Below are 25,926 nucleotides of genomic sequence, written 5' to 3' on the forward strand. Positions count from 1 at the left end.
CCAAATAAATCATCGGGCAGGAACTTTTCCTGACTGCACAAGACAACCACGATGACACATGGGCTTGGTATGGAAGAGGCCATGACTCCTTGACACTGCACAAAATCACTGTCCAAACCTGGACTTTCTTTCACTGTGGCATAATTTGTTCCATTTTGGAACAGGAGCCAGGCAGGAGCTCTGGAGGGCTGAGCAGTCACATACTGGAGAGCACTTTGGGGAGGCCCAGGAATGCAATCCCACCTCTGCAAGGGGACACTGTGGGGAGGTCACGAGCTGGTGTTTCCAGGTACCTCTTACACAAGGGAGCTCCATGTCACTCCCATTTCCCAGAGCAGAGCATGCTGGAGCAAGCTGACTCCATCTGTCCCTCACATCCAGGGACCAGCCCTAAATGTTCAGAGTTCTCTGCACTCTCTTGGTGGCTGGAGAAGGCAGCAGCAGGTAACAGAAGAAGGATGAGACATATCATTAACAGTCCCATTTTAAAATGAAATGTAATTTAATTCAGCAGCAGCAGCACTGTACAGTGTTGCCTCCTGATGACTTTTGCTCCGAATTATGTGAACCAGAAACAATGTAACATTTGTTTGATTTGTGTGATTTACATGAAGGAAGGAATCCCACAACATTTACAAGGACTCTGTGAGTCAGGCTTTGCTATGTCCATCACATCCAGGAGGTGTTGAAATGACATGCAGGGAGAGAAGGGCTGCTTCTGAGATAATTCCACTGGACAAACTCCTTCCCTGAGTGGGAAGTATTCTTATTCTTATCTTTGCCCCCTGCTACATGCACTGCAGTGAAGGCAGTGGGCTGTGTTCACAAGTGTCAGAGCAGCATCTTCTCTTGTGTGTTCATTTAGCAAATTGGAGGCCTCAGACAACAAGGCAAACAGCAACTCGAGTGTTCAAAATCCTTCCTCCTCAGTGGCAATGGATCCATCAGGTCAGTAATTCCAGTGCTAAATGGAAAATAACTGTCCTGTGATTTTATTTTGTAGACTGAAGCCGCTTCCCATCAGGCCACACACAGAACTGCACTGAGCTCCAAGAGAAGGGTCATCCCACAGCACAGCCAGGGATGGGCAGTGACTGGGGAAAGGCTCTGAGAGCCACCCAAAACATGTTTGGGATGACAGAGTGCACCAAAGTAGTTCAACCTTGCATTGCTGCTTGTTTTTAAAAACGTTCCAAGTATTTAAAACCTCACCTTCCTAACTGAATAGAGGCACTATCTTTAACAGGCAGCAGGACAAAGTCTTGGGGGGATCTCTATCAAGGGGTGTGTGTACTGGGGAAAGCTGCAGCTGGGGATGTCTCCTGTCCCCAGGCTCTGTCTGCACAGTTGTCATTGCAGTGGTGTGTGTACAGCCCTTACACTTTTGTCTGCAAAAGCCATGGCAATGCACTTCTGCACTGTTCAGGGTGAGCCTCACAGTGATATTTTTTTCAACTGGGTCCCAAATGGCACATTTTGTATATTAGTATTTAGTGCCAGTCTATAATTAGAAGATAATTTTTTCCAGGGCTAATGAAAAGATGCCCTAGCAACCCCTGGATATGATCCCAAGTCCATTAATACAGCTCAAGCAATTCCATTTCATTTTATGTGGGACAGACCACAAAGTTTGAAGAAAGATGCTGCCAAGTATTTTCAACCAGGAATATGTTGAAACTTGGTAAAAAAGGATGGAAGAATTCATCCTGTATCTGTCCCTGTTATATACAACTTGGAGAGAAACAGGGAAAATGAAATGAGTAACACTTCCTGAACCATGATGGTATTTTGATAGAAATGTGGCTAAGAAATAGCTCCCATGGAAAAATAAAGGAAAATGTATTTCTATCATCATAATGAAGACTCAACCTGTTGTTATGAATCATTAGTGCCATTTGATAGAGGCAAAGATGGTGAGTGTGGCAGCACAGTGAGCCTTAGCTGCATTTTTTCCCTTCATGCCAGCCTGGATGCATTTCTAGCCCGGTGTCCTGCTGAGACCATCAGTGACCATCAGTCACCAAACACGTGGCTCCATTCCACAGCCAGCACCTCCAAACCCAGATTCCAAAACAAGATCAGTATCTCCCAGCACTCCCACACCCAGCTGTCACCACGGTGCCCAAGAGTACACTTGATTTAGCACGTGAGAGCACAGCTAATGATGACCCACATGAAAGGAGTGCAAGGAGGGATCTTAAAACAGCCCAACCACACCGTACCCTGCTTGGCATGGGTGCAACACTCATTCTCTGTGTGCCTTTCTGTTTGGATAATGTTCTTCAAAAGCAACTACAAGCCTATTAAAAAGCACCGGAAAAGCAGCAAAGAGCTGCCAGGATTAAAGTGGCTGCATTTCCAAACGGGGCTCAAGGTCCAGCACATGCCCATTCATCAAAGGTGCTCACCAGCACCTGAGCAATTGCCAGAAGAACTTCACTTCATTGAAAACCCAATTTTCACAGCAAACCAGCAGGAATGGCCCATTTTCACTGACCAACCTGTGTCTCTGGGATGGGCACACAGAGAGCAGAGCCCAGCAGAGCAGGGGGGGCTGGTGGCTGCATTAATCCCATCCCAGTGCCCCAGTTCCCCACCAGGTCCCAGCAGAGCCCACACCTGCTCTCCACAGGCAGAGCCCTAAAAATGGAGTATGAGCTGTGGAAACACCACCGACCCTGTGCCAGGAATGTAAGTCCTGGAGCACAGTGTCCTCAGCTCCTGCCATGGCACACTCACCAGCTTTTTGGATTTATGAGTAAGGTAAATCCCGCTCACAAAGTGTCAAGTCGACAAAGAAGTAACACTATAAATGCAATGAAGACCCACAGTGAAAAAGACAAATGTGCCTTACATAGGCAATCTGAAAAGGTCACCAGAATGTTTGTGGCAAGGATACAAGTATTTCTAACTTTGAACAATGAGACTAAAAAGTAGACAAGGAAACCACTGTCATAACACCCCAAGGAGTGAATAAATACTGCCCCATGAATTAGCTCTAAACCAATTGTGTTCTAATGAAACCCTCTACAATACAGATAGCAATTCACCTCAGCATCATCAGTAGAACAGGCTGTTAATTAATGTTTTTCTGGAGCACTTTTAAAAGCTGAGCTCTTAAACTATCTTTCTTCACCTGCTCCCTCTGGAAAGGCTTTACAAGACAGATAAAAGGGGAACATCCTGTCCCCAGCCACACAGCACCGGAGATTTCAAAGACAAAGATCAATGCCTCATCATCTGATTTTTGGCATGGATCTTAGAATTCAGGGCTATTTCTTACTTGACAATTCCCAACAGCATATTTTACTTATTTACAGAAAGACAGGAATTAACAACAGCTCATGACATTTTTATTTTAATGAAATTTAAAAAGGCAGTTATTAGTTATACATACACACAACTGATTCTGTACTTGTTAGTCATAAATATAGAACATTCAGAAGTACAAAATACACTTTATCCACAGCACAATTTCACATCAATATGAAGAGTTTAAACAGATACGTAACCAAGTGCCTAACAATGACAGAAGCCCATTTTTGGAGTTGTTTTCTTTTTTTTTTTTTTCTTTCCCTTTTTTTTTAAAGACCATTAATCTACACAAAGTAATCAGTGCCCACAGTCATCAGTTTCATGAAATGCACTCTGGTTTAGAGTAGGAAAAGACTGAAAAGACTGACCTTTTAAAGACAATTAAATGCCATCACCTTTTCTTTGCTCCATTAACAGCAACACACCCAAGCCCACATTCTCTTCTTCTCACAGTTAACAACTGTGAAAAATGGGGCTCTGGCAAAAATCACCTGAAGCCAAACTTGAGCACTGCCAGAAAAAGTGAAAATATCTGAACTAGAAATTAGTCCACTCGATACCTTGCAAACAAAGAGCAACAGCAGTATGACACCAGTAAGGCATTAATGACAAAATGGCTGTATTATTCTCGAAAAAAGAGTACACCTATGTATAAAAATATATGTCATAGCAATTGGGTAAATCCAACACTATTTAACACTGTGCCAAAAGTAATTAAGAGTTAAAAAGGCAGTTCTGCAAGAAGTATTTACAGTTTCATACTGTACTTCAAAAGAAAAGAAAAGGCAACAAAGCTACAAATGGAACTATCTGGTTAAAGCATCACTGTAGGTACTGCCAGTAGCACTTGTACAAGTAATGTGATGAAGTCTTGGATTGTTTGACTGAATAAATGAATATAAACATTTTAGTATCTAAAACTGTCTCAGCCTACATGTCTGCTCCTTGAAATAACTCACCCAGACCATCTTTTGCAGTTTCTTGCTCCATTAGTTTGAAACCTGAAAGATTCAGTTTCAAGAATCACCATGTTTGCAACAATTCCATCAGAAATCACAGCTTTATTTCCAGCTCAGGAAAAAAAAAGCCACAAAAGGAATGAGAAATCCACCACCTATGAAATTCTGGAAGCTGGAAGCCGAAGTGCCAAGAAAGCTACACCGACAGCACGTAACAATAAAAACATCAGCATTCCCAATGCACCTTATAACTGCAGCTAGAGGATAAGTTAAGTGGCTTTAGTAACCAAACACGAGATACAGCACAGCCAAGGCTACACGGAGCTCTGTCAGCCACGAGGCTGTTTGGGAGTAGCAGCACCAGCAAAGCCTCACCTGCAGCACCCGCCGGATCACAAGCACAAAGTTGCCAAACTCCTCGAGTTAATTGCTCCCTCCTCGATGGCTCGGGCAGGGCAGCCCAAGGCTTCCCCACCCGGGCTGGGGGAGATGGGATGGCCAGGAACGGGAGAGGAGCAGGGCAATGGGGGGAAATGCCAGGAATAAAGCACTGGCTTGGGATGGCACAACAAAAACTGACAGGGAAAACCCAAACCTGGCGCTATCCAGGCTGCCCTTAAGAGAGCAACCATCACCTTCCCCAACCAGAAATGGCAGGAGGAGTTCACAAGGTGAGAAGCAGTCCATGCTCTGATCCCTCAGGTGTACTGACTTCAAAAAAAACAACAAGAAAAAGAGATGTGCTTAAATTTCTTCTAACAGTGCATTTTGAACTGCATGACCAGAAATCTGTACACGGGAAGCCTTTTCCAGTAGTAAAAAACCCACAACACACTAAGGAAGTTATCGTTGCTGATGTCAGGAGAAAGAAAATTACTTTAAAAACCTGATTTTTAAATTGAATTCAGGAAGTAAAATAAACTATAAATATACCTAGAGCAGATTGTTGGGTAAAATAAAACACAGAAACAGCACTTTTTTGCTGAATTCATTATTCGCTTTATGGAAAAATGTATAAAAATTTCAGAAAAACTGTCATTTATCATGTCAAGAGTCTTCTGTGCAGAGACATAAACTGCTCACCTACTGCTCCCTCCCTCATAAGCAGCTCCTTTCAAAGCCCTGCACAGCCACTGAACACCTCACTCATCCAGGCACCTCTTAGAGACACCAGTGAACTTTGCTCTGAGGCTGCAGAGCTTTGCCTCTCCAATTCCATGAGCAGTCATTCATTTGAGCAGTGTGAGGGGAAAGGGAGATGGCTCCAAGAGAATAAACATCCATGTATTTAAAAGGAAAGTGCATAAGCACATGGCTTGCTCACCCAAGATGGTATTTTCCTGATCTCTGGGGGAGAAGAGATAGGAGGTTTTTTGTTTGTTCTCAGTGTGGTTTGGTGAGGCAAGTGCAGACCAGGAGATCTGAGGCCTCTCTAATACCATATCTAGAGATATACAAAACTGTCCTAAAAAAAAAAGACTCCCTAGCCCCACTTGCACATAGGGTAAGAGATTGGTCCCAGATTTAGTAAGAGAAATAGTAAGAAGGACTCTTCCTGGCTACTGAACACTACATGCTGATCTGGGAGAAGGCTGGGACAACAGTGTCAGATGGGCACAGCCCCACCTGTGCCAGCTGTGTCCCTGGGCCACGCTCACCTGAAACCTGCATGGCCAGAGGGGGCTCTGCAGGATGTTATCCCAAAAATATGGACTGTGGTGATGTGCACCGTGTCCCCACTCTCAGACACCCCAGAATTCAAGAGGGGCTATGAGAAGGCAGAGCTTAAACCTGTGAAGGATAAGCATTGCTGCCCACACTGAGATCTTCTGGATGGGGACCATGCCCTGGGGCTGCTCTTTCAAGGTCCATGACGGCCCCTGAATGTCCAAAAGCTGAGGGAAGCTGCCCCTTCCTCCTCTGCCTACCAAAACCCAACCTCAAAGGTTATGAACAACCTGCATGCAGGACCCTTGGGGTTTTGTGAGTGATTCCTTCTCCTCCCATCCCAGAAGAAACGATCAGGATAAAATCCTTACAATCCAATTTCCGTAACTCATCATGCATATGAAATACTGAAAAGAAAAGATTCCTACCACATCTCTGATGAAGAGATATGGCAGGTGACTCGCCCAAGAGGAAGGTGATTAACTTACCTCTGTGGAAAAGCAAAATGCAACGTGGCATTCAGAGCAGTCAAGAGTCCTCGACAAACTTGGTAAGCTGAAAATCCCATATTTAACAGAACAGGGTTAACAGGGTTTACCAGAAGCATTTGCTTGGGAATCCAAGCAAAAATTCAAGTTATCACTGTGTATGCAGTGGACAATAGTCCAATCAATATCTATTACCAACTCACTCTAAAAAAATTATGCACTACAAAACCAACTCACTGCTTGCAGCAAATGAGCTCGAATGATTTTCTAGTAACAGGCCACCACCTTGCACTGTTAAAACGTGAGGTTTCACAGTATAAAAAAGTACTTCGCAGAAAGGTAATGCAGCTAATATAGAAAATGCAATCTCGATGTGTTTACAGTCATTTTTTAAGAGGCAATATTTTTGGGAAAGCAAGAACAATAATAATTAAAGCAGCCAGTGAGAAATGTACAAGGTTATAGGCCTCAATTCAGTGCAAAACCAGACTAATAGCTTATGTAAGTAAATGTTTGTTCTGAATAGAGAACCACCTGAATTAAAAGTAAGAACATCTATGTGAAGTGATGGAGACTCCCACGATACTCAAATCCTTCACATACATCATCAACCTTTTCAGTACACTCCAGAATGGACCCTTTGTAAAGGCAAAAGAAACTAGTACAGGAAATCACTTCATACAGCACAAGATATACATAAAGTACCAAAATGTACACACATTCAAGTTTAAGTTAGAAAAGGCAGAGCTGAATCTTCTGGTGAGAGAGGCCTACATTATGTTGCGTAATCTCAACATTTAAAGTGACCTAAAACCTACAAGAATCAAAGAAAACAGAATATTGTGTCTGCTTTCAGAAACTTAAGCTTAAAGCAAGGCATCGAAATTGCGCGGTAGGCACTGTAACGAGACATGACCTTACCTTTTCTCTGTTAGTCTTTGTTACTTTATCTATTGAAAAATTACCATTCAAAGGAAATATTATGTACCATTCACATTCAAATATCTGAGACTCAGAGATTTAAAAAAAAAAACAAAAACCAAGCAAAATTTTTATCTCTGAGGTAGATGACAATAAAATAAAAAAAAAAACCAAACAAACAATGGAGCTGTCAATGAACACTAACAAGTGCTGGAGCTCCTCTGTCGGCACTGACGCACCCCAAGGAGGAGAGAGCAAGCCCTACACCACTACCTGAAACGTGAGAAATGTGTCTTCTGGTTTAGTAGCTTCTACAGAAATGCAACACAGAAAAAGCAGCGCCAAAATTACACCAAAATGGCCTCGGAGAAGAAGAACTTCCATTTCTGCTTTGCGAGTTACTCGGAAAATGGTGGAAACATGCCCAGGTCAGCAAAATCTTCAATGTTGTAATTGCCAGTTCCCTGTGTCGGATCCCCTGGCATTGGCAGCATGTCCTGCATGATAAGGAAAAATCAAAGTGAAGTCTCACTTGCCAACACATTATCCAGACACAAACTGTTTCCTGTTCATCTTTTCAGTGTAAAACCAGAGAAGGCCAAGTTTAGATAAATAAAGTGGAAACCAGGCCTGTGCAGGGGGCTGGGCTAAGGTTTATGTGCTACTTATGTTTTGCTGGAGTGTTTCTGAACACTGAAGAGGTGGGATTTAAGCAAGGGAGAAGTTTTGGATTGCTCCTCTGAAATAAAACACTTCTGAGCTGCCTCCCACTCCTCCCAGACTGAAACAGCTCCTCTTGGAACAGGAGCTACATATGGAAAGAAGCAAACTCTCTAGTTTCACTGCATGAGAGTATACAACATCTGACACACTGGAGCTCCAGCTGTGGCAGGACGGGTTTGGGCAAGGTCTCACCCCCTTGCCAGCACTCTCTAGGTGAACACTGCTGTGCAGAACACTCAAGACTGGACATCCACCCCAGCTAACAAGGTGCTCAAGCAGCTGTCATGAATGAACAGAGACAGAGGAAACAGCAAGAACTTCTCAGGAGAAATGGGATTTCTTGGTAATTGCTCTCATGTGTCTTGAGCCAAGTGAGGTCTCTGCAGGAGGCTTCAAAAAACACTCAACCTTTCCTCTCAGTGGAGACTGAAGCCACAGGGAAAATATATCCCTTGCTGGGAAAACCAGAGTTTATGCTTGCTTTTCCTGTCAGTCCTTACAATAATAAGCTCTTACCACAAAGCCAAGTCTTGCCAGGGATGGCTCATTATCCTCACAAGAAAACAAAACCAAAAAACAAATAAGAAAGCTCACGGGATCTGCTCTGTGAAAGAACTGAGAGCTGCTGCATACTGGGAAGTTCCTCTGAAATCTTCACAGCATCCTTGTCAACGTGGTGAGAGACACTGTGAACACAACTGGCAGTGTCTGAGCTGCCAGGGTTAGCCTTCATTTTCTGATGAAAACTTGGACTTACCAGATATTTTCCCACATTCTCTCCCAGCCAAAGGGAAGTGTAGCTGCCCCCTCCTGTCTACATTTCCATCTCTGAAGGCATTTCTGCTGCTGGGGCCTCTGTGGCAGAGCCTCCTCAGGCACAGATCCAGCAAAGTCTCCTCTTGAGTCTGTCTCTTTCCTTAAGCACAGCTAACCCAGGGCTGACTTTGGGCACAATCCAAGCAACTTCTTGGAGGCCTTTAAACTCATCCAAGTTTCTTAATTCCCTCCAAATGCACGCTCACCTCCAAGAGCTCTGATCTCCTTTTATCCCATGGTCCTCCTTTCCACTAACTTCATGAGTAGTTTGTTAAGAAACAAGCAAGACACTGCTTGGAGCCCCAAGTCTCTGCTGGCCATCAAACCATGCTGTCATCAGCTCCACTGGAATTACCCTGAATATCCTCTTGGATAGCAATTAACCTTTGCTAGCACAAAGAGATGCAACAGACCAATCTTGCCTGGGCCGTGGGCTAAGAGCATGCAGACAGGCAGTTATTCCAGATGAAGTGCTGTTGTTTGATCTTGTGTGAAAGCCATGGTTCATCCACACAGGAGTATTCCCATGCTCACAGCTCTTCTGCAGCATTCTTGCGAGCAGCCGCGCACGAGCCCAGTCCTGCAGGTGAACTTACTTTCCAAAAGACAAGGTGCCCCACTTTTAAACCTTGCTTGGGGCTTGAACTGTCTCTCCTGCATTTATCTGCATTGTTTTCTTGTAAACTGTATTCTTCATCTAAGTTAAAAACCAGTTATACAAGGACAGATATGTTATTAGGCAACTTGACTTTGCTATCTGCTCAAGACTCAGAATTATAGTTCATTAGGTAGTTGAAGATGATCATTTACCACCTGATATCTGACTGGGTTTAATCTCAAAAAATTATTGTCCACTATCTTCTATGCAGTATCAGACTCCTTTCCTGCTTGAACAGTTAAAGAGAATGACATTGATATCTAACTGAACTTGAGATGTCAGAAGCCAGCACCAGGGTAAGAAAGACACTCCACTTGAGAATACTTCATGGGTTCTCTACAGAAGACGAAAGCCCTAAGAAGAGGATGCAGGGAGAAGGGAAAACAGTGTTTTACATCAGCAAAGATGCTGTTGTGTGGCAGAAACCCAAACCACCTACCTAAGGGCAGCTAAAAGCAGTGCAGGCCTATGGGAGCACACAGCAGCAGCAGGGAAGTGCTCCAGATCCTGCTGCACCCTGATCCTCAAAGGCCACAGCTCTAAGTCAGAACTGAGGGCTTCTCAGAGGGACTGTGGGCTCACTGACCACTGCTCACCTGGAACACCTCGGTCTGGTTGGGCTGTGGGTGTGAGTGCTGGTCGCTGCTCTGCTGGTTGTGGTGTTGGCTCTGCCACTGCGACCACACCTCGGAGGGTCTCCCCTGGAACTGCCCACTGCTCTGGCCACCTTCAGCTGCATGGGGAAAGAAAAGGCAGAAGTCAGAGAGCAGCTCCTCCAAAACATCTGCCTGCTTTGGGGTGGCATCCATCAGTGCCTGGATTTGCAAAGGAGCCTTGAGGAAAGGCCCTGAGTGACACCAGCCCTGGGAGGAGGAAGCTGGAGAGAGTTTCAGCCCCAGAGCAAAGCTCAGGGCCATGTCTGCACGGCCATGAACTGCCCAGAGCAAAACGCAGTGACACTGTGAGCCAGGCACTGGAAGATAATTTTCAAGCATCCCCCCCTCCATTATTTTTTAATCAATAAAAAACAAAGAGTGTTTTTCATTTCACTTAAAAACCAAACTTCACCATCTGAATGCTGTTTCTCTTCCAAACACTGAATTCTTGTGGAGCAGTGGCTGCAGAGTTTGCTACTCATCTAAGAAGCATGTAAGCAGATCCAAGATTTTTTTAAGCAGATGTAGAAACCATATGATCAACAGACAACAGCCTTGCTGATTAAACACAGGCATTGCTGGAGTGTCTTGTCCTCCAGTGATACGTATGCAAAGTGACTGATTTAATATGCAGTTCATAGCAAATTATTATCCTGTCAATATGGTGATACTTTCCTAAAAGTCTCAGGCCATTTACATTTGACAGAGTAACATGAATAGCAAGGCTTTATTGTAAATACACTTAAAACAATTATTTCAAAGAGATTAATTTCTTCTAAGTGGCCTACCAGGAAAAAAGCATGTTGCCACACAATAATTTGGTTCCCTATTACACATACATTTTTCATGAGTACAGTAACAGATTACACTTAAGCTGGACTCATTTTACCCTGCATTTCTACTGACTGCCACTGAATTATAATATTTTTGGATAACTTTCCATTCATTAGTTACAGCATCTCTTTCTAAGAATTAGCATTTTAGAAAGCTTGCCACCAGGCTTATGCTTTTCCTCCAAACATTTCTTTCTCTTTCTCCTTGTTAATGTTTTTCTCTGTAACCGCTCCAGCTATTTTTGCCTATTTCCCTCTCACAGCAGAGGACCAAGCTGTGCATGTCTGGTTCTTCCCGATCACCAGCATCCTCTGCCAAGGGTGCCAAATTTCCTGTGCCTAACTTCCATACCTGTGCTATGCCAAGTCTTTGATAGCCAGACTCAATCATGCCAAATGCCAAATCAGCCACTACTCACAGTCATGACTTCAGAAAATACAGACACATATTTAACCCAATCCCTTTGGCTACCAGCTAAGCCATGCAAAACAGATAAAGGAAAGGTTTTACAGGAAAGTAAACGGGCTGCAGTGATGCATTTCTATCACATCTGAAGTAGATGATTACAGTTCATCCCTTACTGACATTACTACAACCAGTAATACAGCTGACTCAAAAACCTCGCGGACATTTTAAGAGCCAAAATAAAATTCATCTAAGTTATCCTATAAAAGCAAGCTGCAAGTTTGTTTTGTTTTTGGTTTGGTTTATTTTTCCCCTCAGAACAACACATTGGAATTAACTGAGTGAAGCAAATGATGCTTCTTTTCAGCAGAACAGCTCCTGCCAGCCGGCGGCCGAAGCCGTTCCTCTCCATCAAGGCTGGGTTATTAATAGCACCCAAACTGATGTAGGTCAGGAGATGTTTCTCATTAAGTGAAAGGGTTCTTGCCAAGTAGCTTAAGCCTGAAATACAAGGCTGTCTCATAAACAAATGTACAATGCCTGGTGGAAATGGAAATGGAGGGAGGAATAAGCTGTGTGGGAAGAGCTCCACCTCAGTGCCCTGTTTCTAGGCACAGGTCTGCGCTGGTGGGGCCCGTCTGCCACAGGTCTGTGCCAGAGCTGTTCCCTGGGGACAGCAGCAAACAACACCCATGAGCACACTGCTAGCCCTGCTTTTTGGGATTGCACATTATTATCACCCCATGACATTTTTCATGGAATCCATTATGTTTTTAACTCCTAAATATTATTCTTCTGGTGGAGTACAGAAAACTTACCAAGGGGTTACCTACAGGGTCACGGTCTGAAAACCATCAAATTAGCATGTAATAGAAAAAGAAAACCATTTCAAAACACGGCACCTACTCTGATTAGGTTAGTAACACTGGGTGTACAAAATAAATCCTGTTTTCAGCCAAACTCAAACATAAAATCTCAGTGCAAGGGGACACCACCATGAAGAGGAAGATAAATGAAAAAAAAAAAAAGGCAAATTTGTGCCTTTTGGGTGTTCTCCTGAGAAGTAAAAAGAAATTGAACCAGCTGACCACAATTTGGGAGGATGGTTACTGGTGATATAAGCAAATTTTGACTCTTTCAGGACACCATTTGCTGGGAAAAAATAGAGAAGTTTCCTCATATCATAAAATGACAATATTTTGAAGTGTGTTGGATGTGGAGGAGATGCAGCATGGAGGGAATGGGTCAGTTCTCCCCTCTCTAAGCAGTAGCAGAAAACAAAATCCTTTCACCACCAGGGCTTCCCAACTGACCCACTGAAAGAACAATAAAAACTGATTTTTACTGATTAAATATTAAAATATTTTTAATGAAGTTAATGTCGAAGACTTTAATTTCTATGTGTATTTCTGTGTTACACCATTTAAAACTCACCAAAGCCTGCACTTCGGTTTGCTAAGCTGGAGTAGGCATTCCCACTTGGAGAAGAGGTGGCAGGGCTGGACAGGGGGCTGTATGATGATGGATCAGCTGGGTAGGTGTGACTTGTTCCAATGCCAAAGGGAGATGACTGAGCCTTGCCAGACTGAGATGGAATTTGCTGAGGAATAAAGCATAAAAGAAGGGAAAAGTTTTATTGTTGGAGAACAGCACAGCAGAATCACTTTTTACAACATAAAGCAAAGACTAAATAAACTGTGGATGCCAACAGGCACGTTTCTCCTGTCTCAGCCATATTTCATTTTTGCCCAAGCCAGCTTACGGCTGCAAAAGGAATACAGCAGACTATAAACCAACACTAACAGCTCTCCTGCTGATTAGCTCACATGCACCCTGTATCAGAGTTATTTGGAAAACCAGGATTTCCTTCCCACTACTATGAGGATTCATTTCAAACTCAATAGGTATGAAGAATTCATCTTTATTTTCCAGGTGTACTGATTTTGGAGTGCCACAGCAAAATCAGTTATCTGAATGTCTTGCAGGGGTCAGATGAGCAGAGTCTCTAGTGCTTGGGACTAAACGGCCAAGGAAGTTTCAAAGCTAATGAGCTGCTTTCTCCCCCTGCCTGTAAAGTATAGGCAGCAGTTATTTTGCTTTGTAAAAGGCTTGGAAGGGTGAATCACCAAGTTCTGGCAGAAGGGAAGAAACAGTCTAACACTGCTTTAACTGGGCAGCTGAGTTAATTCAAAGGTACTAAAACCCAGCTTGCTGTCATTTCACCTACATAATGGCTCTGTCACAGGATCTCCCAGAATGTTACACAAATGATTAAACACTGCAGAGGCTGCTTTGAGAAACATACAGTGGGTACACTGAGACTCAAGGGAGTGAAGTGTTCCATCCAAAGTCATGTGCTAATGTATGGTGCACAGACAGAATCTGATTATAAACCATATCCCACACTATGAGTCAGTCCAGCAGTCCCAAGAAAAATCCACTGGCTAACCAACCCCGCAAACAGAAATTGAAGGTGATTACATCTCTGGATACCTGAAATGATGTGTTACTGGCAATCAATGCATGCAAAGGAAGTTATTCTTTCCTGGAGGAGAGGAACAGGGAGCAGAATGAAGCTCCCACAATCCAAGGGGAAAAGGTCAATGACCTGCTACACCACTCAGACACACACAGGTCCATGGGTTGGGCAGGATCCACCCAAGGGCACTGCGGTAGCTGGCAGAAGTGCTCACTGAGCCACTTCCAATCACTTCTCAGCAGGAAAAATTCCTTCATCAAAAGGGTTGTCAAGAACAGAAAGAGGCTGCCCAAGGAAGAGATTGAGTCACCATCCCTAGAGGTGTTTAAAAGATGTGTAGATGTGGCACCTGGGGATGTGGATTAGTGGTGAAATTGGCAGCAGTGGGTTAATGGTTTGACTTGATGACCATAAAGGTCTTTTTCAAACGTAATGATTCTATGATTTTTGGGCAAATGCAGGGGAGCTGGGGGAGGAAAACAGATCCCAACAGGCATATAACATGTGGAAGATGCTATTAAGTCTTCAGTTCAGTTCCAAACTAAGAAATTGTACATTTCTGAAGGTTTCCACAATGGCAGTGGGAGCTTGGCATGTAACTTTTGCAAGGCTTAGCTCCATTCTACTTTATTTAAGATGGAAGAATTAATTCCAATTTCCTTACACTCACATACAAACTCAGTTGACTTGGACAGCATTTGTGCAGTAAGAGGGATGAGTAATTTGTTTTAGTCATTTTCAGCACCTTCCACATAATTTGGAGAAATGAGTTAATGTTGCAACTGGATTTCATTAACCAGGTGTGAGAGATAACCATGACACCCTGGGGGCTGGGAATAATCAATGATTAATGTAGAAGCAATTCACTTATTGAAAATTTATTTAGTGACCTCCCCAACATGCCATTCCAGCCTGCCAAACAACGGGAAATCAGGATTAAGAGCAGCACTATTAAGATCGAACTTGATTATTTCATATTATTGTCTTTTAATAGAGTTTTAAACCATTTTTAACTGCTACACAGAACAAGAGGTGATTCCTGGGCTAACACTGACAAGCACAGTGCGTCTGATGGAGGTATGTGCTGTTTCCTCCAGCACACAACAGTGTGAGCTACACTGGGCAGTGCTAATGGAGGGGCAACAGGCTGAGCAGCTCTGCTCTCTGTCCATGACTGGATTTGTAGCTGCCCCCTCTGCCCACCCTGACAATGGTGGGTAACACTGCTGGGTGCAAAGCCCTGGTCCAAGAAAGATTTAATTCACAAGCTTAATACTAAAGCAGAAGATCTGTCCTTTTTCCTTCATCCAGTGCACACATGGAACAAATGCAGGACAAAACCTTCCAGTGGGGTTTGGATCAGTGCAGCCACTGCCACTCCAATGACCTCCATCCCAAAGTGCTCACACAGCTTCTCCCCAACCACAAATTAATTACATAAATGGGTTTACTAACACTCCTGTAAAAAGCACAGAGAGTGGAAATCTTTTATGACCATGAAAATGAAGCCCTTGGGATCAATACCTGTCCTGGAAAAGGAGGGCGATTTCCTGTCCAGGCCACCTGACTCTGGTTGAGCTGCCGGGAAATCTGTGTCAGGTTCTGGCCTGTTGAGGAGGAAGACTGGATGTCGTTGACACCAGGCACGTGCACCACAGATGAGCTAAGGGTTCAGAACAGACACAGAGCCTCATTTGTAGGGCGTATTCTCAATGCACAAATTGTATCCCAGATAAAGAAATATTGACAATACATTAAAACTAATTATTCAATCTGTCTTGATAAGAAAAATGAGTGAAAATCATCACAAAACTATGAAACGTACTGACATTCTAAATGTCAGTCCTAATAGACACAGGAGGCAAAATTATTTTGAATTAGACTCCAGTAATCTCTTGGAAAGGGCTTCTGAGAATAAAAACAGTCTCACACATGGTGCATACGCACTTAGCCTCACACCAGTTTAACACTGAATGCATTAAAAATCCGGCTTGCAGAGAGCATTCAAGCAGGTACTTCATCACAAATTTGTGCTTCAAGACAACAGTATTTAAGCATTTAAGTATTTAAGCATGCTTAAATGCCATTCTAAATGAAGATGGGCACAAAGTATGATACTTATAAGCACTTCCTTATTTGTTTCCTGCCTGGGAAATGAAGGATCACTTGCTACATATTAAAAATAAGGGCTTTTAATTCCTTTTTTTTCACCAATTGATGCTAAAGAAGAACAGGCAGTTATATACACAGGCAAAAGAATAGTCAAGACAGAAAAGTTGAACTCATGTAGTAACTGTGGAACGCTAACAATAATAAAAAAAAGTATTTTAAAGGAACTTTTTTATATGTGAGCTGTTTTCTACTTACTTACTGAATTTCATTATAGAGAAATACCCAGAAACTCCTAATTATAAGAAAAGTTTTATGAAGGAACTGCTCCACTTCACCATTTTATTCTCATGGAAATCTACAGCCACACATTTTGAATGTACTTTTGTATATAAAACCGTATTTTTTACATGTCACATATAAATGGATAGAAATGAAGACAGTACACAAAACCACTTTTGTGGATCCACTGAAACAGCTTGTTCTTTTTTCCCAATCCCTTCCCTATTGTTTATTTTCACAATCTTACAGAGAGAGAAGAGGGCAGAATGGGGAAAGAAGTAAACAAGGCTGAGCAGAGAGAAAGCAGGAATCTGAATCCTTGGAAAAGGCTGACAGAATCCCTCCCAGAGTGTAAGCAAAACGTGGCAGGCATTTGAATATGGGAATTGTTATTCTGGATTTCTTACTTTGCGTAAAAGCAAAGTGTATGTTTAGAAATTCTTTGTAGAGCTTTCTAATTTTTTAAGAATCTGTTTTATTTTTATTTTATGCTATCAAAGAGTTTCCAAAGAGGGAAATGTAGACCAGAAAGTCCATCTAAATCTGGCTGGAGCAAACAGCAGCTGCTGGGGAGGGCTGGCCCTACTGCCAACACCTTCTCAGCTGGACTGGCAAGTCCCATCATCTAAGGAGCTTGGACTGCATGTGGAGCTGTACTTTGAAAGGAGGATTCTGCACAACAGTGCCTAGAGGCTGCCAGGCTGTGACTGAATGGGGCAGGCTGGAGACTGTACAGAGGTCAGTTCACTGAGAGTGGAAGTGCTGGCAGAAATGCAAACTATCACTTGATGTAACAGAATAGCAGTAGGAAAAAAGCTATAGTTAAACATCAGGAACTAGCAAAGGAAATGAACAGAACACAAGCCAAACCCCCTGATGGCAAATCAGTCATCCAGCAATACACAATATCCAATTAAAAGACATTTTAATTTTACTGTCATATCTCCCCAAGTTATACTTGGGTTTAATTTGACCACTTTCAAAAACACACTCACATGGATCTTATTTCTCTTCATTGAGATTATTAGCAATTACGACTTTAAGAGCACATTCGTTTAAATAAAATCAGTGTTGGCCAATGTCTTCTGTCAGAACTGTCAGATTCTGAGTGGCTGTTCCTTCACTTTCACAGTCTTGGTTGGTGTGAACAGGAGAATGAAACTCCAGTAAGACAATGGTGATATCATAAGGCACTAAGGTAAATACAATTGCTGTTATCACTCTCCAAAAGCAACTGGAACTTGTATTGCCAGCTGGCAGGCAATGACACACGCTTAGAATAACTCACAAATGCCTTGGAACATGCCAGACCACCACCTTACATGTATTTGGAAGCTGCCTTAGAAGAGTATTCATGCCCCTGTTCCCGTTCCCACCTGGACTATGGAGGCAGCATCCCTCAGTTCCCTTTGATACCCACATCAGTGCCCTTCAAGGCAGCCTGCAGTAGTGACAGCTCTAAGTGCAAAACAAATCTTTGCACCTTCCTAGCTTGGTTGAATGTTCCTCAGATCTCTGACCCTGTCCTGTCACCTCTCAGAGTTATTTCCCTTCAGAATTTGTTGCTGCTTCTTTGTTTTTTTTTCCAATTACAGTATCACAGCAATATTTACAAGCCAATATTTTTAGGAGAGATACCCAAATCATCAGAGCTTGTAAACCCTGTGTAAATGCTGAAATATCACCAGCAGTGAAGTGTACAGGAAGTAAAACTCATTAATGTAAGGAAAGCTCTTGCACCTTGGGTTGGTTTTGTTTCCACCACACTGAAGGGGGACAGTCCCCCCCGCCTCAGACAGAAACTGATACATTCAGGATCTGCACCAAATACCTGAAAGTCTTTCCCGAGTGTCCTGGCTGAAATGGGCTTCCCTGTGAGTAAAGCTGCTGGTTTCCTGCTGTGGATGCAGAGGCCATCATTTTTTTATCTGCTACAAGAGAAAAACAAATCACACAAAAAGAATTAATCTAGGGGATGAGATAATGAAGGAAAAAATATTTAAAGACAATTGTAATATATGTTTTCTTCCCTCCTTCAAGCTTCATGAAGGAGCCCTGTGGAACACATTAGGAATGAGACTAAATGACAAATCAGTGTGAAACCAGAGGCACAGCTGGTTTGTGTCTCCTCCATACTCTCCCCACAGGCTGTGCCTCCTTAATGTCATTGTTTGCATGGAATATTGTGCTGGTTGTGCCCTCTGGCCACAGAGCCCAGACCTGCTGGAAGCTGCTCCTGACTGGACAGAGCACAGCTCCAGCGAGGTGGGGAGTGAGGGGTGTGCCCAGGCACAGACTGGAGAGGGGAACAAAACTTTTCTGCAAGAAAGGTGTGAGGGTCTGCCCAGGGGATGGAGGGATGGCACATGAAACAAGCCTGGCCAAAGAAGATGTGATGCACGTACACCTCTGTGGCTCAGCTGAGGGCACATTTCTGGCACCAGGAAAAGTCCTCCAGCCCCACTGCTGTCAGCACGGACTGTCTGCACTGAGGTGGCAGCTGAGGGCTCCCACCCTGCTGGGTTTAAGAATCCAAGGAAAGGTGTCCAAGAGCTCTCTCCTATCCAGGTGACAATCTGCTTCCAGGGACAGCCCAAGGAGCACCCACCTCCCCAGCAGCCTGGTGGCATTGCCTGCTCATCTTGGGGTGACAACCTGCAGCCCCAACTGCATCACAAGCACTTTGCTTCTGAGTGTCACCAGAGCTGCACACCTGAGCTGTGGCAAGGCAAAACACAGCTCTGTTGGGGAATTTTCTGTCCTCAATAGCTTGGAGGAGCCATGAAATGGGATGGAAGCACCTCAGAGGGGTGGAAGACAAATGAGCATACTGAATAACTTGCACAAAGAGATGCCATTAGCTTTGATAGCCTACCTTTAATGTGGCAACTGGAGATCAATCTCTAATGGAATGAAATGAACAGCACCATTTGGTCCCTTAATTTACTTTTCTGCTACTGGATTATTCTAAAGCCCAGGGAAATCTCACTACTACTTCTCTTAAAATAATTTACAGGTCTGCTACACCACTCTTTTTTCACTTTCTCCATTTCCCCTCTAAGTGTGAAACACCCTGCAACTCACTGATGGTTTTGTAACCATTTGTTGCTATGTACCTGACAGGCCTAGAAATCAAGTCTGCCCCCTCACTTTCCCCTTTGCTCTTTTCAGATTCCCACTCATTTCACAAGATGCTCTCTTGGACAAAAGGCCCACTCAACTCACAAGTAACAAGTATTTTTTAGGTGTTGGAAATTTTTTTAGCTCTCCCTAGCTTTTAGAGACCTCCTGAGTGTGACTCACCAAAGGCCTCCAACACACACCAGCTCTTCTCTGTTACCTAAGTTGTTCTTACATTATGTTCCTATCAAGAACCTAAGCTTGAAAGCTAAGAAAAAAGTCACCTCAAAATCCCTCACAGGAGCCTCAGAGAGGGAGTGTGGATGCCACTGATGCAAGCTGGCATTGCTTGTCCTCTGTAATGCAGAAATTTGTAGAAATTCCTCCCTGGCTACCTACTGCTCAGCACAGAAACCAAGGCTGGGCTGCAAAACTCATATTTAAAAAAAAAACAACAGGGAGAAATTGGGACAAGGTGTAGAGAAGGCTGTGTATATACTAGGAAGAATTGAGAATGGGTTGGCTTATATCTAAGAAGGACAGATGAATTTGTCTTTTTCTGCAATAATGTCATTCTTGCATGAGATGCCCCATTTTCTAAGGCCACCCTTTGCAGGGACACCAAATTCTCAGGGCTGGAAGAGACTGAGCCCAAATCCTGCGGGTGCTTTAGATATTTGGAACAACTCACCAGAAAAATTGAGAGTGCCCCAAATGAACTGGAATTCCTCAAGTGCAGCAGAGTTGCCATGGCAGCTACCAGGGTCTGTGCCACAGGATGAGGCCAAGACAAAGGGAATAGCTCAACTAATAGCAAGCAGCTAATTCTCCTTCCTGAGTTACCCTGAATGCTCTTTAGCCTCTGAATCTGGCCCACATCTCTCCCAGCTGTATTCCTGCTTAGGATTTTTCACACAATTCTCTCCTCTTACCTTTGGTAAAAGCACTGGCTTTTTTTTTTTTTTTTTTTTTTTTTTTTTTTTTTTTTTTTGTTTTGTTTTGTTTTGTTTTTTGGTTTTTTGGGGGGTTTTTTTGGGGTTTTTTTTGGTCAATTTTACCTATTTCTCTCTAAACTCTACCACTGTACTGGTCAATTATGTCCCTTCCCCCAGCAGGAGCAGGATTTCCAACATTTCCCCCTCTTGACTGAATCTCTCTCTAAGAACTGCATCATCCCATGCTTCAAATCACTTGCATGAACCAGTAAAGCCAGGCTTTCCCTCTCAACTTTTGGGGTTTTAATTAAGTGTGGCCACTGCATGCAATTATAGCAGCAATCTCCCTGTGTCAGCCCATGTTCTTACAGAATGAGATCGGGTATCAACATAACACAAATGTCTGGCAGGCAGCACGCAGGCTTGTCAATATTGGTTTTGGACAGGGTACCTCATCCCTAACTGGGAACCATCCTTTACCATTCAGAGGAGACCTTGATCACAGCTCCCATGAGAAATTCAGAGAGGGAGAATGTCCCAAAAAAAGCACAGCCTGTAAATTGATAAGAATGAAAAGAGAAATGGCATTTCCAAGAACATAACCTCCCAGCTACCTCACAGCTTGCAACACCCTTAACCCTAACCCCTCCCCACAAACAGCTGAGAGCTGCCTGAAAAAGAGCCAGCAAGGCAGCAAAAAAGCAAGATGTTCTTGCCTGGAAAAACATATTCTGGTGTTCAGGGTTGGAGTCTTGCTACCTTCTAATGGACCCCTTTTATGGCCTCAGCTGTTGACTCCACTGTTCAAGTAAACAGACAAGGATGAACAGGAATAGCAGAGAAGTCCCATCAACAGCAGGACAGAATATCAAGTATATATTGCAGTTACAGTGTCTTCTCCAATTGAAAAAGCCAATCCAGACATAAGCAACCAACAGTGAGGTCACCTTCCAACATCCCTGGAGTCAAACCCTGTGGGTCGTTTCCTCCCTGCACTGCAGGACACTTGCACATTGATTTATTTAAAACAAATGTAAAAATTCCTCTTTTTCAGTGAGGACAGTTAAGAACAATAAACAATCAATGAGCTCTTCCACAAGCCATGGCATTAACGAGTCTGGTTTACTACAGATATATTTCAGATGATCCCTTCAGCTGCCAGTCTTAGTGGTTTCTGTCTGTTTGGGCAACAGGCAGCACAGGCTGGGGTTACTCTGAGACAGCTCCATCTCTCTGACTGACAAGTTGGCTGTTACCTCTTAGAACAGGGCTGAGAAATCCTTTGGTGAGGGCATCAGTATGGACTCTGTCCTCACTGTAATTTCCAAGGAATATAGAATAACATATTGTTTCTGAGACTTCTATCACTCTCAGAAGAACTTGCTAACAAATTTAAAAGTTGTGGGAAAAAGAGCAAGGACTCCTGACAACCAAGTAACATGAGTGGAGATGCCTCAACTGACCAGAGAACAAATACATTGCTGGCAGCATATGACTCTGAAAGCATTGATACAAAAGCGGGTGATTTGATAAAAAACTGCAGCCTATCTTAAGACTATATAATAACTTTCTTGTCCCTTTTCAGAGAAATAGGTCCCTATTTAGAGAAATAAATTTACATATGCTGTTTAAGAAAAAAAATATACACTTAGAAATGGAATGTTCTGCTCAGTATATTTAAGATCTAGGAGCACTGCCTAAGGTGCCCCTGTGAAATGAAAAGAGAATCAAAACCAGGCAGTTTCTGGTGACACAAAAGCCATTCTTCCCTCTTTGAATTTATTCCTATCATCTTTAGGGGAAACACCAACTAATGACACATGCTAGGAAGTGCCCCAAAGACTGATGCTGCTTAGAAAATTCTCTACCACACAGCAGTTCCTCTTCATTCTCTTGAAGCTGTGCTCTACATCATGTAACCAAGCTTTAACACAGTATTATAAATTAAACATCGGGGACATTCACTTACAAGCAGTTATTCCAGCAAACATCTCAGCAAATCTAGGATCTCTCTCTTGGGAGAAGATAGCATCAGGCTTTTCCACAGACTTTCCACCCTCGTGAACATTAGCTGATATACTTGGAACAGGCACCTGTGGAGATACACAGAGGAAGGTAATTCCCTCTACTGTATTTGATAAAAAGGAATTCAGGGACAGTCACTATGTACTTTTAGTTTTGCTGAAATCTGCTGTTGTTTTACATCTTAAATGATCAGAGGCACAAAAAAGAAAAATCTGAGAAATTTCACCTGAGATAAGTCATAGGATGACAGCCCATCTCTTTGATGTACTTCAAGTTCTGCTTGCTGTTGCTGAAGTTGTCTGCAAGGGAGACAAAATGACTTTCTTACAAAAAACAATTAAGATACAAAAAGGAATAGTCATGGTCTCCTATTTTACACTCCCAGTGAAACACGTCTCAGATGATTTACCAAATCCTTTCCTGTGAGATCCATCTGTTTTTACAGCTTTTTATATTGAGAAAACCTGCACCACAGGAATGCAACAGGGCACAGGAAGAATTCTGCTGGGATATCACAGAAGGGTAAGTGGGTGGGTAAGTAATGGAGGATGGAACACAATCTCTTTATAAACTATTTAAAAATTCACTGTTCTTAACTCCTCGTCTTCTTCATGTTGATGATGAACAGACCAGACCCCCCACCTCTGATTCTGCTGAAGGGAACAGTAAGCCTGCTCTCCAGGAAGATCTCTAATGACAGAACACTTCAGCAAATAGAAAGTTATCCAGATGTTTTGCACCTCTGATTAACAGTCACTTTCTGTTGCTTGGTCACAATAAGCAAGAAGACTTCTGGCCTGGAGATGCACAGGGAGAACACTCATATTCATAGGGCTCTTGGCTCAGTTAGAAAAGAAGATATAAACCCTCACAATTATGCTAGAGCTCAGAGATTAGGAGAGGATTTGAGCTGAACTGACAAAATACTTGGATTTGATACTTGTAAATGATCCTTGACAGTGCTCACAGTTTTTGTATATTTCTGGCTTCCTTCTGAAGGAAGAATCACCCAGAAAACGGGAATTACACACCATGTGTGTCTTTACTCAGAGAGATGATACTTGGACAGGCAAGAATAGATGAGATTTTGCAAACCAGCAAGATCATGGATCTGAAACGCTGGAAAACTACAATATATTTTTAGCCACAGTCTTAAATTTTAGGTTTTCATCCAAATCTTCTTTTAAATTTTGAAATAGATTCAAACGCCAAGGGACTGAGAGACAAACTTGCAGACAAAGTCAAATGACAAACGAGACACAAACTGGTGGAAATGTGAGGAATCACTCAAACAAGCTACTGAAATAAGTAAAACATTTTGCTACTCCTTGAAGCTCTTCCAGACGACACTTTGGTCAGTTTTTATGCTCCACAGCAAAAATCTTTCTCCTGCAACAAACAGCAGGTCAGAGTAAGTGACCAAAAGCCTTCTACAAGCCTTAAGGTGTGAGAACACATAATACAGGGAATAACTTTTGTCCTAGCAAGTTACATGGGAAAAAAGTCAGTCTTCCATGCCATTAGAGAGCCGTGGATTTTCCCTATTATTTTTGGGAACAGAAAATTCCTAAAAATTGCCTCTGGAATGCAAAGACATTCTTTGTTCCCAAGCACAAAATGCAAACTTTTTCCAAAAGAACTACGGGAGGCAATTTAATCGTGGGGAATCGATGGGGAAGTTTCTAAATACCACCCCATGGACAATAAACACCCATTAAATCCCGTTGTTAACGTGAAAGCTAATTACACTGTTTCATTTGTTTTTATTACCACCGACTTGGTGCGTGTGTCAATAAACAGCACATTAGGTTCTCCTCTGTTCCTTATAAAGAATGTTTTCTTGATTCAGCCATATACATAAATATGAGCCAAACCAAACAGCACATTCACTCATTATTTGTTTTGTAGGCACTTCTCTAGCTTAGTGCTCCTTTACCCCTCTCTATCTTTCATCTCTAATACTCATTAAGCTGCAGTGCAATATAAACACCACATCGTGTTAACAGCACTGAACTTTGGGAACAACCTCCCAAAATCCATCTCCTATAAGATCCAAATAGTTGCGTGTATCTTTATTGAACTCCGTGCAAGCTATGCTGCACTTAATTAGGATTGAAATGCAAAGCCAGGGTAGCATCTTCTGTTGCTGTTGGCTGCTACTGCATAAATGGTTTAAATGGTGCTTGAAACCTGAAAGAAACTGTGCAGCAATTCATGGAGCAGCCGACCAGGGAGAGCTCAGTGCTGCTGCTGTGGCTGCTTCACTCCCTGCCATCTCACCAGCCCCTCTGCAGCCAATACAAGCAGGTCCCCTCAGTCACCCAACTGCTGCACAGCAAAAATTAAACACAACAAGGGATTATCATCAGTTAAGGCAAAGCTCAGAGTTGCCTTCTAGCTTTGAACCCCAAACCTGTCCTTAGTTTCACTTTTAGTTTCAGGGGTTCAAGGAGCAAATGAACAATTTCTTGGCTCTACAGGATACCCAACACAGCAAGTGAGGCATTGTCTGGGTCAACAGTGGATTCTGTCTGTACTGACCCATAGGTTCAGTATGAAACTGGGAAAGCACTTGGCTTGAACAAGGAATGGTTCAGCAAATCTGAAGGCTTGGACTGTTACTCCAAATTTACTTTAGTAAACACACATGGAGGAAAAAGGAAGATAGAGTGGAAGTTCTTCTGACATTCAAGAGGATGTTAAGCTCTCTCTATGAAAACTGAAGTCACGGATTCCCTTTCCAGGCATCAGAGTAAACAAAAAATGATCTGAACTTTAAAATTAACAGGCTCTTTAGTGGGAGAGAAACAACAGTACTGCACCCCTACCAAGCTATTTTTATATAATACAGGCACACGTGCTTCCTGTGTCTGGTTTGGACAAAAGCAGACCAGTAAAAGCCTTGGGCTGTGGTTGTAAAACCCTCTTTCAGAAATTCTCAATATCTCCCTCTTTTAGCCTAGAGCTTCAACTCAGCCCTGCAAAAGGGTCTGTCTAACCATTATCAGACAGACCACAGATGACAGGACAGCACGAGAAAGTCTTTACCACCACTTCCACCAGCTGGAATTTTATCAGGATAGTTGATCTCGTTAGTGTTTTGGCCCAGGAGCATCCAGAGCAGAAAGCATCTCTCCCACAGGCTGACTCATGCAGCACGCTGCTTCCAGCAGTGACCTGTGCCAGCTCCCTGCAACACGAAAAGTCTCGAGACTCAGGACAACCACAGGACTCATAAATTCACACAGTGCAGCACAGGATTTGTGGCTTCCAAAAATGAAACATCAGATATTCCACACAGGTCAGAAAAAGACCTCTCTTCTTTATTTTGATGTATATGTATATATATATAAACATATATACATACAAGACCTTTATATAACCTGTCACCACAACATTCTTTTATTCAAATACTGCTCTATCTGTGTAATAAACAAACACTGATAACAATTATTTTTTTCTCTTTGGAAATCAAACAGTCCCAACTACACAGGAAGACGTGGTCAAACAGGGGACTCTTCTTTTCAGCCCAA

At 42.9% G+C, this 25,926-nt stretch overlaps 1 protein-coding gene across 2 annotated transcripts in view; it reads right to left on the bottom strand.

Annotated features, from left to right (window-relative positions):
* Positions 1–3,347: 3,347 nt before the first annotated feature.
* ARNT2 (aryl hydrocarbon receptor nuclear translocator 2) overlaps positions 3,348–25,926 on the bottom strand; it is a 97,660-nt gene continuing 75,081 nt past the window's right edge. For both annotated transcript variants that reach the window (XM_083871175.1, XM_083871174.1), the window contains 7 exons: positions 22,620–22,692; positions 22,338–22,461; positions 18,145–18,244; positions 15,447–15,585; positions 12,878–13,043; positions 10,145–10,281; positions 3,348–7,848 (listed from right to left, as the gene is read on the bottom strand). In XM_083871175.1, coding sequence (XP_083727301.1) covers positions 7,750–7,848; positions 10,145–10,281; positions 12,878–13,043; positions 15,447–15,585; positions 18,145–18,244; positions 22,338–22,461; positions 22,620–22,692 — 838 coding nt within the window. In that variant the 3' untranslated portion in view covers positions 3,348–7,749. The remainder of the gene's footprint in view (positions 7,849–10,144; positions 10,282–12,877; positions 13,044–15,446; positions 15,586–18,144; positions 18,245–22,337; positions 22,462–22,619; positions 22,693–25,926) is intronic.

Source organism: Zosterops lateralis (assembly GCF_965231275.1).
Source record: "Zosterops lateralis genome assembly, chromosome: 13".
In the NCBI taxonomy this organism is placed as follows: Eukaryota; Metazoa; Chordata; class Aves; order Passeriformes; family Zosteropidae; genus Zosterops; species Zosterops lateralis.